General features: G+C 47.2%; 1 protein-coding gene across 5 annotated transcripts in view; it reads left to right on the top strand.

Moving 5' to 3' along the window:
• Positions 1 to 182: 182 nt before the first annotated feature.
• SRGAP2 (SLIT-ROBO Rho GTPase activating protein 2) overlaps positions 183 to 16207 on the top strand; it is a 232051-nt gene continuing 216026 nt past the window's right edge. For 3 of the 5 annotated variants that reach the window (XM_045787499.2, XM_045787497.2, XM_045787495.2), the window contains exons 1-2: positions 328 to 477; positions 2248 to 2856. In XM_045787499.2, the coding sequence (XP_045643455.1) occupies positions 2790 to 2856 (67 nt within the window). In that variant the 5' untranslated portion in view covers positions 328 to 477; positions 2248 to 2789. The other 2 variants (XM_045787496.2, XM_045787498.2) reach the window with 2 other exon arrangements.

Below are 16207 nucleotides of genomic sequence, written 5' to 3'. Positions count from 1 at the left end.
CAGTCCCCACCGGTCTCTACTCTCTACTGGCTAAAATTCTCCGCAACGCCCCTCCTCTCTACCCCGGTCCAATTGGTCGTGCTTTCTCTCAGGAGTTTGTGTTTGGCTGTTGGTTCCATCTTAACCCCGCCCATTAATTCTACTTTAGGGCTCGGCAACCCTGGGATGAGCTTACTCTGTGACCACGCCTCGGTGGTGCTAGTCACACCTCCGAGTTTCGTCAGCTCCTCCTCCTCATTCCTGTCCTCCCGGGACCAGCTATTCTTATTGGCTACAGGCCCCATCGGTCGATAGAAAACGGGCGGTGATTGGTAAGGGGGTGGGTTCTGCTTCCCGGCGGGGTCCTGCGGAGTTGGCAGAGGCTCCTCAGGGGACTAGGGGACCGATCTGCGTAGAAGCGGGTGGCGGGGAAGAGGGGAGGAGATCTCTGAGTGGGAAGCGGAGCCGGGGGCCCGAGACCCGTCGCGTCAGAGCCAGGTAAAGGCTCCTTCCCTCTCCCCTTTCCTCTTCCCGACCGCCGGGCTGGAGCTCTGACTGAACAAACCCCGGCAGGGGCGGGAAGGAGAGGGCGCTGATGCGGCTTGCGGCATCGCCTAGTCGTGCCGCCCGGAATCCCTCAGACCCCCTCCCCCCGACCCTCTCCAAATCTTCTGATACAGCCCATAATACTTCTCAAGATTGCATCTCTCTCTGCCCTTCACCGCACAGCCTGGGACTCTGCCCTGGGATTCTGCCGCCGCGAAGCCCGCACCCAGCCCCCTCCCCAAGTCCCCTGCACACGGGCAGCCTTGGTCCACTTTTGGGCAACCGTCGCTGGCATCACCCGTAACCATGGGCTACCCTCTTCCTCTGTCTCCAAGCCGTGGCAGACAGCCGGGTTACAGCCCAGGACCTAGAAGGATAGTTGTTCCGCACTGCTTCCGGGGCTCTTGCCCTGTCCCAGCCCCCGGCCCGCGTGGAATGGCTCCTATTACGCACCCCCGTTCCCAGACGCATAGCGGGTCCCCCAAGTTGCTAACATCCTTTCGCTCCATGTACATCGTGGCCCACGGTAGTCTCCCCCCGGCCCCCACTCCCTCCCTAGGTAATCTTTCCTGTGCCCTCTCTCCACCTTCCAAGCGTGTGCTGAGGCTCCAGTTATCCCCGGCTGCCGTGCAGTCTCTGGACCCCACCTCAGACCCCCCTCCCCGCTTCCTGCCCGCCTGAACCACCACGCCGCCTGGGCTCCCTCTTCCTCCCGGCGCGGGAAGTGGGAGCCACCGGCGGGAGCCCCCCCCCCCCCCCCCGCCTCCTGACCAGGAGTGGCTAAGGGGCGACCAAGGAGGGAGGGTAGCTGCTGCGGCACGGTGGGGAGCTAGAAGCCCGACTCTGCGCCCCCGCTGCTTCCCTCCCGCCTCCCGGGCCTGGGCCAGGGCGGGATTTCCTTCGGCACCTCCTGGTACGAGGAGTCGGGACTGAGACCCTCCCGACCCCCCCTCCCCCAGCCTGGGTCTGGGTGCGGTATCTGGGATCTCTGGGCATGGGTGGCAAAAAATATCGGGGGTGGCATTTAAGAGTCACTCTCGTCCCTGGCTTGGGGGAGGCGGTGGCTGCCTTCCGTCCCCCGCCCCCGGGTTTTCCCGACTCCGACCCTAGCCTCTAACCCGTTTCCTGCTTCTGTCGACCACATTGTTTTCCTGGATGTGCCCCGTGCCGAGCAGGCTTTTTCCTGCAGGTCACCCCCCACCCCCCCAAACATTTTGCTGCCAAGAGAAGCTAGTAACCAAAAACAAAACAACTGGGAGGAGGGGCGGGAGGGAAAGAAAAGTTGTGCCCGTGTGGCTTGTCCCTCCCTGGCTTTGATCCCTTTTGATGTCCAGGGAGTTGCCCCAGCCGGGGGTCAGGGGCCGCGTCGGAGCCACTGCCGAGAGTGCTCCCTTCGACTGGCCGCTGCCCAGCGCTGGCGGGGCTCGGAGGCCGCCGAGATGCCGCAGTCCCCGCCCGGAGCCCCGCGTTCCCGCCGCAGTCCCCACCCGAAGCCCGCGCAGGCGGCTGCTCCAAAGTGTTTTCTTCCAGCCTTAAAACAAAATCCGGAGGGAGCTTCCTTCCTCCGCACCTCGCCGCGCCGGGCTCTGTGGGCCGGGCGGTATTTGGCCGAGATGAATGGGCCCAGGCCGAGCTTGGAACGACGTCCCCTACCCCACCCCCGCCGCGATTAGGATCTGCGCTGGGGCTGATCGCCCCCTCCCCTTTTCCCTGCATTTACAGGCAAGTGAACCGGAGCAAACGACTTCCGATCCAGTCTACGCCGCTGCGGCTCCCGTTTGGGATTTGATTTGCAGCATCTTCAAGCCTGTGCAACAAAAAACCGCGAAGCACGCCCAGCCCTCCCCGGCACCCTTTTACGCACCCACTCCCTCCCGGGGACACAGCTGGGCGCGTCCACACCCCCGCACCCCCCACACCATGTTGTGCGGAAGGACTTCCACTCCCTGCCTCTGTCGTTGATGTCAGACCCCAGGCCAGACTCCGGGCGCTGCAGTTCTCCCGGCTAATGCTGAGGCTTAGGCTCCGGCTCTAGCACAGGACCCAGCCGCCGCCGCGCCCGGCCCCAGCGCCCACCGTCTGCATGTGCCCGCCGTAGCCTTCTGCCCAGCCCGCAACCCGCGCTCCCCGGAGCGCTGGAGACCACCGCGGGGGGCCCCTTCTGCCCTTGGGAGAAGCGGTCTTGGAGGTATTGATTTCGGTGGTTGGATTTTTCCCGTGGATCTATCAAGTCACAATTTGAATTTGGAAGAAAGAAGGAAAACATGACGTCTCCGGCCAAATTCAAAAAGGATAAGGAGATCATAGCAGAGTACGATACTCAGGTCAAAGGTAAGGGCTTTGAAAAAATAGCATAATGCATATGCTCTGTGGACCATTGAGGCATGTATTTCCACCCTGATTTGCAGGATGTTCATTTCTTTGGGTGGAGCAGGTGGGGGCAGGCTGAACCCAGAGGTGGTTTCATAGGTGGGTTTGAGCCTCCGAGGGATGGGCTGCGCCAGGGGCCACAGGCTCTGGAAAGGAATTTTCAGAGTGGGTTTTAGGTTTGTTCCTGAAGGGCTGACCCTGATTTTGGCAGCCCTTTCCCCCCAGGCTAGATGGGGGGGGGGTGAGAGGGTCTTGGAGAGAGAAAGGCGGCAATTTGCCTCTGGGTGCCTGGGTCAGGTTTCCTTGAAGGACAACTGAAATCTGACAGGTGTTCGGGAATTTATTTCTGAGGTTGAAGAGGAGTCCAGGTAGAGAAAGGCAACCTTGAGAAGGTATACCATTTGGGGAGCCCCCGGAGAGGCGGGGTTTTTTCTGATGCACAATATCAAAAGGTGACATTTGCTATGGTATCTGAGGCAGAAAGTCTGTAGCCGCCTTGGGTGCATCTTGTACCTGCCAGGTCTCTGGTTGCCTTGCATTCAATCAGAGATCAGAGTACAGAAAGAATAAGGTCATTTCACACCCGGTCTCCACCCTCACCTAAACATGAATGGAGTTGGGATGTTAGGGTTGCTGGGTGGTGCTGATTCTGGAGAATGGGAAGACATAATTGTTTAACCCTTCTGTGTTGTCACCTTTTGCTCCAGAATGCATGCTTTTAAAGAGCCACTTCCTTCTGCAAAAATGGGAAGGGTAAAGCAAAATGTGGACCTGGAGAAACCAACTGACCTGTCTGCATGTTTAGTTGACTACCTGACTTGACGCATGAATCAGAGCCCCTTCCCAGACAACCTTTTTTTAACCAGTCATTCCCATAGGAGGGGTTCCTGCCTGTTAAAGAGCCCCAGGATGTGTTTGTGCAAGGCACTGGCCCTTCCTGGCCAGCGACTGGGAAGAGCGATGTGCTCTAGCCCATTGAGACTTCAGCTGGGGAGTGGGAGAGGTGGGTGGCCTTGGATGTTACACCACATGGTTGGAGCTCTGGGTTTTCCTTTGTTTCAGAGTACAGAGGGAGGGGCCCCTCCTTCTTTTCCTGCACCAATGCAAGGAGACCTTTTCCTATCATAGAGGACTTGGGAAGGGCCCTGTCTCCCTTCTAATGATTGCCCGGGGTGGGGATAGTAAGAGCTTGAAATGGGCAGCTGCCTTATCTCTTGGAAGGTTGGAATGTGGTTTGAAGTCCCCATTTTTGCCTGTAGGATCTTTTTAATGTCATCAGCTTGGTCATTGCTGGAGGTGCCCTGAGGGATCTTCTATCCACTTGGCTGCAAATATTGGTGGGTTTATTACAGAGATGGGGGAGTTGATTGATTGATAGCTTCAGTTGAACAGGGATTGGGAGAGGTGTGGTTTTGAGTTATAATTGAGGTCTTGGCCTCTTGTCACTGTTCATAATCTGGGCCTGTTTTCGTCAACAATAGGCCACTGGTCTCTGTGTCCTGTCCAGATGCACTGTATTCTGCTCCTGGAATCCCCCTTGCCATTTTAACCAGATATGTCACTCTTATTTTTATACACATTCTATTCTTAACTGTTGCCATAGGGAGCGTTAGTAACTTTGACTTTCCCAGATTTCTCTCCAGAAGCACGCCATTTGACTAAGGTGCAAAGTGATTTTACATGTTTATTTTTTGGAAGGTTCAGGGCTGATAGGTGTTAATAGAACCTTGTCTGCTGATTCCTATTGGTGAAAGATTTCTCATGAGTGTCTCAAAATTGAACACTTGTGTATTTACAAACATTGCTCATTGAGATGATGTAATGCAGTTGGCTATTTGGAGTTTCTCTTCAACCTTGCCGCTAGCAGGGGACTGTTTTGCTTTGCTCTGATATTTTACACTGACACTCTTCAGGATCACAGAATTTTATAGGTGGCCGAGCATGATGTCTTACTCAGAGAAGGTGCCTGATAAGAAACTGATTTAAATGATTTAGTCCCTCATTTTATAGCAGAGGAGAATACCGAGAAATTAAGAGGCTTGTCCAAGGTCACACAGCTAGGTGGTGGTAGTTGAAATGAGAAGGAGGTTACGGACTTCCAATTCTCTGCTTTATTCTATTCCTATTTACTATGAAACGTCATCTGACCAGAGTAGGAAAAAAAGAAATCCTTAAGAAGCCCAAATCTGTCCATGAATAATAGTAGTAGTAGTAGTAGTAATAATAATAATAATAATAATAATAATAATGGATTACATTTTGGGTGCTCATGATTTTTCAGCTGGTCCCAAGTGCTTTATATGAGTTGTCTTGTTTAATTCTCACGTCAGCCTGAAGGTAGATGTTATTTTACCCCGTATTCACTGCATGAAGAAACAGACTTAGAGAGGGTGAGAAGCCTTCCCAAGGTCACACAGCCAAACCCTGGCAGCTTGACTCCATCCCCTGATTGTCAGCTCTTTATTGAGTGCCTTCTGTGTGTTCTAGGGGCTGATGATAGAGCAGTGGACAAGACAAAGACCCCTCCCTTACGGAGCTTACGTTCTAGAACCCAGGTTCTTCGCGCAAGAACATTGAGATTGGAGACAAAGGACCCGGGTTCTAGATTAGCTCTGCTCCCCCGCTAGGTAGAAGCCCTCAGTCAGAATTCCGAGTTTCAGGTTTTTATGTGTTACATGGGACTGGTACTGCTGCTGGTCTCTTACAGATGTCAAGATAAAAAAGAAAATTGCTCTTTTGGTCTGGTGGCTAAGAGCACAGGTTTTTGAGTTGAAGGGACCCAGGTTTCAAATCTAAGGTTGGTCACTTGCTCCCCTTGTCCCTTGGGCAAGTTCCGTGACTTGTCTGAGCCTTACTTTCCTAACTGGATAATAGGCAAAATACTGTGCATTTCCTAAGGCAGTTGTGAGGAGTCAATGAGATCGTATATGAAAATCATTTAGCGTGGTACGTGTGCTCACCAGTCTACCCCTCTGTTCGTGGGCCTGCCTTCCTGCTGCGTTGGGCTAACTGTAAGGCCACACTGCCCATTCACCCCCAAAGTGCCAGCTGTTCCATGACAGCACACAAGTCTGGGAATGAAACTGGAGTTCTAGTTTACATTCCTCCAGTAGTGGTGAAAGGTATCTTAAACCCTGTAGACCTCAGTTTCCCTTTCTATAAAACGAACAGGCAAACTAATTGTTGGCAGCTGTTGTCTCGTATTCTCTGACCAGAGTCCTGGGTTTTGCCTTTTTCGGTGAGAACGGTTTGAATCCAGTGGACTTGAAATGGACTCTGTGGGACCTTGTCTCTCCTATGGCTTTTGCCTCCCTTTAAACCACCTGCTTGCATGTGCCCTGAAGGGCTTCTGAGGCTGCAGCCCTAACCCTACCCCAGTGTGCGTTTATGAAGGGCGTGCCTCCTTAGTCAGCCTGCCCTGTAGCTGCCTTCTTCAAAACCATCATTGTTTCTGGTTTGTGGGTGTTCAGATTCCTTTGAAAGTTCATGCCTCTCAATGTCTGACTCGAAAGCAATAATATTCTTAATGCTTTTACATGATTCTTTCCAATTAATGAAACGCTTTCATATACGTGAATCTGGAAATTCTTGACAACCCCGGTCAGGTTCATGGTCATAACCTGAGGCCTTTTGGCCTGTAGCCTGTTAGTTTCTTTCAAGATTGGAGCAGCACAAGGTGGTAGAGTGCAACGCCTGGTTACTGGAGGTGATAATCTGGGTGGCATTTGGGTGGCTTCTCATCACTGCTTAGTCTCCTGGCTAGCTGTCATCCTCTCCTTATTCAGAACCCCCTTTCCTTTACCCTCGCCATACCTTGAGTTTTTCTAGTGCCTCAGAAAGCTTGAGATTGACAGTTAATGCAAATATTCCAGGAGGAATCCTCTGACACAGAGTGGTACTGTGTGCTGAGCAGTCAAATTTTCTTTCTTGAGAACATTGGGGGTCTTGTCCTTTTTTTTTTTTTTTTTTTAAATGTCTTAGAAGGGCAATATGTGTGCAGCACAGAGCTGAGAAGTGAAATTCTGTAATTTCCATCTGGAGCATTTTGATAGAAAAACCTCAGGCCTTTGCCTGGAACAGTTTAACCCTTTTAGGACCCTTTCCAAGCAGGAGATGAAATTTAAAACTCCACGCATACTGTGTGTGCATACACACTTGGGAATGTGGATTGCTGGTATTTAAACAAGCTTGCTCCCCAGGGAGGTCTGAGTGGTTCTTCACTCATGCCAACAAAGGTCTTCTCCAAAGCTTCTTTCCTCCCAGCCCCCACTCCCCAAGGGAGCTTTAAATATAATCAGTTTGTGAAAAGCTGCAGTAAAACATCTCCTTGGAATCCCCAAGCAGATGCTATCATCTTCCTGTGAGATGATTGAAGGCTTCTCTTCCCTTGCTCAGGGAAAATAGGACTCTGCAGTAAGCCGAACTCCTGGAAGGAAAGGAAGCTCTGGGAAAAACGGAGCACTCTGTATGTCAGAGTTGGAAGGCTGGACGAAGGTGGTGGGCAAGGAGCTGGGGATGCCATGTGCTGTGCAAAGCGGCAGCGGTGAGATGCGTGTTTGCGAGGAGCCCTTTTGCAATTTCAGGCATCCTCCTAGGGCATGGGAACAGAAATATCTTCAGAGAAACCCATCTGGTGGTTATGGCCACATCATCATGCACCGCACAGGGTGAAAGCCAATCCTTTCTCTGTCATGAAGTTTACAGAGTCAGACCCGGCCCTGATCTGTAGGGTCCACACCCTTTTAAATCAGCAGGTGCCCAGCTCCTGACTCATATGCTCCCATTGTTCACTCCCGATAAACATGGGCTGCCAGTGGTACCTATAGAGCCCTTCTTCCAGAACAGACGTCTTCTTCATGGGAATTGCACCTACCTTACGCCCTAGGCCTCCGAGGGCTTTGTTAGGAACGTACTAGGTCATGTGGCAGGGAAAAAGAAGTCAACGTGTAGATCTCTACTGGTAATAAAATGTAAGTACACAGTTTTAACTTGGTGTCAGCTACAGAGCTGGCCTTTTAGGGAATCTGGGAAAGTTACCTCAGAAGTTGTTTGATTGAAATATCAATAAGAGCACTTAAAAAACATTTTTAAGAATTACAAAATAACACCTTTACTGATTTTGCAATAACGTGTAGGAACTTTCATCTCTTTCATGGTAGGGAAAAAACACACAACATAAAATTTACTATCTCAGCCATTCTTCAGTGGACAGTTCAGTGGCAGTTAGAACATTACCATTGTGCAAACCGGCTCTATCTCCAGGACCCCGCGTCTTGTACTGCATCTGTACTTGTACTCTGTGCCCATTACTCAATCCCCCTCACCTCCAGCCTGTTTCTCCGACCGCTCTAGGTACCACATATAAGTGGAAGCATGCTGTATTTGTCCTTTTGTGATTGGCTTAATTCACTCAGCGTAAGTCTTCAAGGCCCATCCATGTGGTAGCATTTGTCAGAATTTCATTTCCTTTTTAAGGCTATTGGATTTCTGTACCACATTTTGTTTGTCCGTTCATTTTTCCATGGACACTTGGGTGGTGTCTACCTTTTACCTATTGCAAATACTGCTGCTATGAACGGTATGATGTAATCCTATTTACAAAAATGTCCTCTACACCCAACTTCTATATTTCTATATAATCATGTGTCCTGATAAATCTTTTTAGAGTTGACATTTAAATATACATGCTCATATTTTCATATTATGAATATATATTTATGTTTATAATATGAACATTGTATGTGGATAACAATTTTATACCTTTTATAATTACATGAATTACTAAATTTTTATTGTATTTTTTATCAGCTTTATTGAGGTTTAATTGACATGTAATAAACCACACATGTTTAAGGTGTACATTAGATAAGTTTTGACATGTGTTATACACCCATGAAATCATCACAATCAAGATAAGTGAGAACCATCATTACCAAGAGTGTCTTCATTATAATATGTTGTTAAATGAATAATATAATAACCACATTATAGAAATGACATTAACTTGAAAATAAATAAGTAAAAGCCAGGTATTACCAAATTTAAAAACTATTTAAATAAAGAGTGATCCAAGCTACCCGGATTGGTTCCTGGAAAATTTATGTATTTATTTATTTATTTATTTATTTATTTATTTATTTAGTGAATAAAGACAAACAGTCTCCCAGAGAAGTTGGGTTAATAATTGTGCCTCAGCCATTACTATGTGTTTGGGTGGGGGGAGGTACAGGATAGAGGGAGAGAGGAAAGAAAAAAAAATCTTGGAGATGTTAGGCGTTGACGAGTGACAGTATCTGTTTTTCCTAAAGACCTTGCTTGAACCAGTCCCTAGGGCCTCACACTTCTCCTGAAAGGGTCACAAGTGAGCCAGATGCCAAGGGTTGGGGCTGGGGGCTCTCCTGGGAGATCTGCTCAGAATGCCATGACTGTGGCTTATTTCCTCTCATGATTGATTCCCTGCTGAGAAGAGACCAACTTCCCAGGTGAACATTAACTTGGTCCTCAACCTTATTCTCAGTTTTATCATCAACCATATCTCTCATTTTACTGTAGGAGAGGACTGGAGGCCTATTTGTCACACTTGAAACACATCTACTATATTAGCGAACATTCTGCTGTTTGGGGCTTACCGTGTACTTATGCTAAACACTTTATATAGATTGTTCCTAATCCTCACTCTGACCCTAGGAGGAATATAGTGCTCTTATCCCATTTTGCTGTTGAATAAATTGAGGTGCAGCAAATCAGTGACTCGCCCAGGGGCTGCTGCTGGTGAATGATGGGTCAGGAATTAGGACCTGGGCTGTTATCAGAGTCTGAGTCCAAGTGCTGTTCCTGGGTTGCCCCTTTCTCCCCGCCCAGTTCCACAGCTTCACCTCCTGAAATCTCACCCTGCTCGGTGCCTTCCTTGGTCATTCTGACTAGAAAGGACCCTTCTCTCTGGGATGACTCTCACAGAACTATGCGTTCAACTTGTACCTCCTTAAGTTCTAAATACGTGTCTTTCAGCCTTCCCTCCTCTTCTAGACTTCGATGGGAATGTTTTGAAGTTGTGTAGTGCCATGCAAAGAACCCAGGCTTTGGGATGGGCCCTCACTGGGAACCGTGTCAACGTCACCTCCTTGCCCTGTGGCCTTGCTCGGGTTACTCAGCTTCTCCTCTAAGCGTGCTCTGCTGTGATGTGGAGATAGCAAGACCTACCTGGCTGGTTTATTGTGAATGTGTGTCAAGTATAGGGCAAATCGTAAATGCTAAATACGTAGCTCTTATTATAGGGGACTCTTCAGGTAGAAGTGTGAATAGAACAGTATCATAGCTGTAAATGGTGGCTCTTGGTGAATACTATCGAATGGGTCATTTTCCTTGAACCTGGAAAGCTCAGTCATCCTTTAAAAGCCAGCTCAAATGCCACCACCTCCAGGAAGTCTTCCCTGCTTGTCCCTTCTCTCTGCACAGTGATCCTGTGCAGGATGCCAAGAGGGATTCCTCAGCATCTCTCCTTGCTTTCTGCACGGGGTTAATCAACCCACCCTGAGCATTTCCTCAGCAGTGTCCTGGTGCTGCTGTCTAGGTTCTATTACTGCATTCATTATATTACATTGTAATCTCTTTGTTTACATCTTTTTATTTACAACTCACTGAGCACCTTGGGAACAGACCTATCTTTTATTTACTGCCATGTGTCCAGCTTCTGGCACAGAGAAGCACTAAAAAATGTTTTCTGAGTTGAGGTGGGATGTGACTGTGCCATGCTTCTGCCTTTCCCCCCCACTCCAATAAAAAGGCTTCTCCTTATGTTAATGTTGTTTGAAATTCAGAGTGGATCAAAACATGGTGAAGATTGTCATCATGGAATGGCAGGTACAACACCATATAGCACGTGGAGGCTCCCCAGTGGGGGGTGTTGTTTTTCCTTCCTTACTACCCCCTCCATCCGCTTTAAAATCACTGCCCTAGAGCTCTAATTGAGTTGATCAAATTTCTTCAGTCATGTTTCTTACCTCTGAAACCAAGAAAAATATTAACTGTCAAATTGCAGAGTGTAAAACAGAAGTAGGGTTTTCTGTAATTAAAGCAAAACAAATTCTACATTTGTCCAGGATTTATTTAACATTTTATTTTTTTATTTTTTATTTTTTTGAAGATTTTATTTATGTATTTGACAGAGATAGAGACAGCCAGCGAGAGAGGGAACACAAGCAGGGGGAGTGGGAGAGGAAGAAGCAGGTTCATAGCGGAATAGCCTGACGTGGGGCTCGGAGGAGCCTGATGTGGGGCTCGGAGGAGCCTGACGTGGGGCTCGATCCCGTAATGCCGGGATCACGCCCTGAGCCAAAGGCAGACGCTTAACCGCTGTGCCACCCAGGCGCCCCTATTTAACATTTTAAACAGGTATTTGAAGTCTAAAGTTGAGAAAGTTGAGGTCTTTTTTAGAACAGAATTGACTCTGCAAAGGGACTGTTGTGATACTTTTTTGAAGCATGGGTTTGGAGAGAGCTATTAGCTCCTTCGAAGCAGCTGTATGATCTATGGAAAACGGGAAGGAAAGGTGCAAAGGGAGACTTTCCCCTCTGATTTTCAAGTCATTTGATATTCAGTAGCCATGACCTTATTTATACATTGTGAATGAATGGTTCTGAACTTGAAATTTATATTCACGAGGAAGGAAAAACAGCTGGGGAGTACGCCTCGTCCATTTCTGTGGGTATTTTAGGATGCCGTCTGTTAGGGAGAAGGCAGTTCTTTAAAATAATCTTTTTTTTTTCCTAAAAACGCACTAATGAGTGGGCAGGTGACCCGAGAGGCATTATGGAAGTTGGGACCTTGTCTTTGCTTTCTGATCCTGGATCCTGCATCTCAAATCACAGCTTGGTGGGCAGAGTCTGAGTGCTCTCCCTGGAGAGGATGACCTCACCAGCCATGGGCGTCTGGGTGGCCAGGGCTCCACAGGAAGACAAGGCGCAGAAAACAAAGGGATCCAAGAGCACGAGCTGGCCAAGACATGCCATGCCATGAGCTTTAAGAAATACATCCTGTTTCTAAAGAGTTGGCAACAGTTTCTCCAAACATTGGGATCCTTGAGAGATCTGCTCCCTTTTCCACTAGTCTTTCTCTTGTGTTTGGATTGATCAATTGATTGATTGGGGTGGAGGGTATTGGACCAGATCTTGTCAGATGAGTAAGCTGCTCTTTGGGGAGGCATCTTGATAAGGTACCTATTTTGGAGAAACCCTAAAGGGTTCCGTGCAGGGAGAATGGTTCCAAGGGAAAGAGTGCCATTTGGAGGAAGAAAGTTTGGGTTTTAGTTTGGCTTTGCCATTTACCACTGTGATTTGGGGGGTAACTCACCTCAGGTCTCAAAGCCCCTAGTGTCCTCATCTATAAAATGGAGATAGTCATTCTTGGCCCGAGCTAATAATTGACGATGATGATGGTGGCTAGCATTTCCTTATGTTTAAGCTCTAAGTGCTTTACATATATTAACTCATGAATCTCCCAGCAGCCCTAGGAGGAAACTGCTTTTATGATCCCCATTTCACAGAGGAGACACCGGGAGGCTACCTAAGTTACTCCAAAGCACACAGCTGTTAAGCGATGGAGATGGAGGATGAACCCAAGGCGACTTAACACCATTCTAGACGATCGTCGATAGTTCTCATTTCCTAGGGTCGTGATGCAAAATGCAGTTCATGTCGTGTTCTAAACGTCTTTCTGGGACATACCTACTTGACCCCCCCGCCCCGCCCTGCCTTGGTTTTCTCATCTAGGAAATTAGGGCTTGAATTAGAGAATTTCTAATGCCCTCCCAGCTTTCATGGTTCTTATTCTTGCTTACTTCAGATATTGAAGATGACAGTTTTGCCCCTATGAAGCAGGAGCACTTGTAAGAACAAAACTGGCTGTATTCCCTGAACTTCGCTCTCCCTGGTCCCAGAGCTTGCTGTGTCGCCTGGCTGTTGCACACATATGGGGCAGAAAGAAAAAAGGAAGTGGGGTGATTGTCTTTAGTTATGATTCAAGTATAGGGAAATGGGAGGCTTTTAAATCCCTGACATCTGGGCTGGGGCGAACTAGGGGGAGGCCATGTGGATGTGGAACTGGAATGGGGTTAATGGATACATCTGGGTTGTGGGGGAAGTGACTCCAGGCTCTCTGAGGATGTAGGATGGCCTCTTGCCACTTGTACCCCTCTTCATGGGTTAGGCCCTTTGTCAGCTAAGGGATTTGTGTGGGGATTGTGATGAGGTATGCTGTAATGTGGAGTTGAAATGTTTTCACGTTTATGTTTGTTTTCTTTTCACCTAATGAATAGGCGAAGAAACAGTCTGTTGTTTTTAAATGAGTACTATTAATAATAATGACAGCTCATATTTTTATCATTATGGCACTTAAAAAAAGATCATTCACAGGGAGGCCGGGATGGTTGTAGGATAATGGAGGACTGGCTGCATAATGTTGGACAAGTCCTTCCACCTTTGGTATTCCCATCTCAGCGGGAAAGTAGAAAGATGGATTACTAGTTCTTTGCTTCATCATTTTTAGGACCTGGGACCAAAAACCAGTTCTTATAAATTGAGTTGCCACACAGTGTTTCCATGTTGATTATTGTCCCGAGGGAAGGATAGAAACCAGAGAATAGATGCCATAGATTCTTCCTGCTCATCTCTCCTACTCCTGGCTTAAAGTTTTATCTTTAAATGACATTAATAGGCTTTGTGTGTTAGTCGTTGTCGGAGTCAATTGTGCTGTATCTCTTGATCTCTCTTATTTATTCGGCGATTTGTGGTGATGTCACTTATCTCAACTCTTTGCTGTCAGCAATTTTCAAGGAAACGTGGAAGCATTTTGGGTAGATGGTGTCTGTTGCTTTGATTAATGAGGTTCTTGATCTGGATATTTTAAGGTGGGTAATGACACAATTTAAAAACACCAAGTATTCCTTCAAACTTTAGTAGCACTCCCGCTGCCAAAGCCAGAAACCAATTCATGCCACTTATTTCTTTCTAAGAGTAAGATGTGTGCGTGTGAGCTCTTACTTGTTCTTTCCACCGGGGAGCAGGACTGTAGTAGTCCTGGAGTAGTCCTACTGGAGTAGTCCAGAAATGCCACCTCCTCTGTTTTCAGCAACGAAAAGAGTTAATCATTATCTAGGTAGAAACAGAAACCTCCCAAGGTTTTAACCTGCTCTGGCCCCTCATCTCCTCTTGACTGCTCCTAGACCAGGCACTTGTGAACACAGGCTTGTACACACACACACACACACACACACACACACACACTGTCTCTCTCTCTCTCTCACACGTGCACATACACACAACTTAATGTAAAACGATGTCATGTTTAGAGAGCTGGAATTACTTGAGAGGGATACTTGTGTTCTGTAGGCTCAGTGGACATGATGTGAAAGCAGGCCTATCTGGCCTGTGGAGACTGCAGATAAGAGTGTGATATGTAATTGAGTAAGAATTTGAAAAATTATCCAATAACATTAGGAGCAGCAAACACCCGCTTGTATGTGTGTTTCTTTTCTTTTTTCTTTTTTTTCTTTTTTTGGCTTTCTTTCTTTCTTTCTTTCTTTCTTTCTTTCTTTCTTTCTTTCTTTCTTTCTTTTTTTGTCAAAAACTATTCGGCAGAGGAGTAAGGAGCTAGCATTGTTTTCAGAGTGTGGGAACCCCCTCCCCACCCCATGAACCAAATAGGTTTGTCCAGGCAGAGAGTGTGAGGTCTCTGAGAGATCTTGACAGATCATTTAGTACATTCCTCCCCCCCCCCCAACCCTCAGGCAAGTCTCCAGTCTAATCATTTCAGGAAAAGGGCTGTCAGCTAACCTTTAAAATCTTTTCCAGAAGAGTACACTCCAGTCTACCTTCCCATCTTGTTCCAGTGACCCAAACTATAAATGGTCAATTCCTTCATTTGCAGAGCTTGAAACAGGATAAAAAATGAGGCCTGATGAATTGAATTCATATTTTTGCTGCTGCCACCACACCATCTGTACAGACATTTGGGTTCTCAGGCTTGGGGAAGGAAGAAGTCATTGATGCAACTCTCAAGACGTTGGCTCATGGGGTGTTCTGGGGTGTTCCTCCCAGTCCCCTCCCCTCCTCACTTCTACTGGTGTTGGGATACTTTGTATTAAACATGGAAATCATGAACTAGTTTCAACCAGTACCCATATACCTGGCACCTACTCTGTGCTTGATTTTTTGCTAGGTTGTGGGCATATAGGGATACAGAATGAGGTTTTGGCTTTCAAGGAGCTTCAGGATATTAAAAGGGATGGACAGATTGCACCAGTACAACGAAGGACCATGGTGGAGAGATGTGAAAGCCTGGTGTTGAGAGAACGGTCTGACAGTGAGTGATGTGGCCGAGGCTGGTTGAGGTGGGAGTTGGTGATTGTCCCTAGTATTACCGTGTGCTTGGCGGTCTGTGAAGCGCCTTTACATATTTCATCTCGTTTAGCCTCTGAATGGTGCGACAGCAGGACAGGGTGATTTTAGACCTCTTAAAAATTTTTGGTCTTTTTTGAAATGTTTTATTTTGAGATAATCACACATTCATATGCAGTTGGAAGAAACAATATGGATTGCAATACCCTTTACTTAGTTTCCCCCAATGGTTAAAATCTTTCAAAACTATAGTACAATGTCACAACCAGGACATTGACATTGATACAGTCAAAATACCAAACAGCCTCATTACCACCAGGATTGCTCATGTCGATCTTTTATAGTCCTGTCTCCCCCATCATCCCCTCATCCCATCTCCCTTAATCCTTAGTCCTTAACTCCTGGAGCCGCCAATCTGTTCTCATGACTTGTCATTTCCAGAATATCATACATGGACTCATATAGTATGTAGCCTTTTAGGATTGACTTTTTCTCACTCAGCGTAATTCTCTGGCGATTCATCTAGGCTGTTCCGTGTATCACTAGTTCCTTCCTTTTTATTGTTGGGTAGAATCTCATGATAGGGATGTACATGGGTTTGCTAACCATTTACCCATTGAAGGACATCTGGTTGTTTCCAGTTTGAGGTTATTATGAAGAAAGCTGTGATGAACATTCATGTATACATTTTTGTGTGAATGTGTATTTTTTTTTTTAAAGTGGAGGCAGTTTTGTGTGTTTTTTAATGGAAAGATTATGGATTAGAAGGTGGAAAATCTAGGTTTTGCTTCTCACTAGGAAGCGCTGTTTGTGTCCCTGAATTTATCATTTGCCTTCTTGAGTCTAGATTTCCTTGTCAATAAAATGTTACACTATATGTTCTGCCTATATCCCAGGGTCGCTGTATAGATAAATTGAGA

The sequence above is a fragment of the Ursus americanus genome, chromosome 2 (genome assembly GCF_024610735.1).
Source record: "Ursus americanus isolate L20-20 chromosome 2, mUrsAme1.1.p, whole genome shotgun sequence".
NCBI lineage: Eukaryota > Metazoa > Chordata > Mammalia > Carnivora > Ursidae > Ursus > Ursus americanus.
This window is presented reverse-complemented; position numbering and strand designations above follow the sequence as displayed.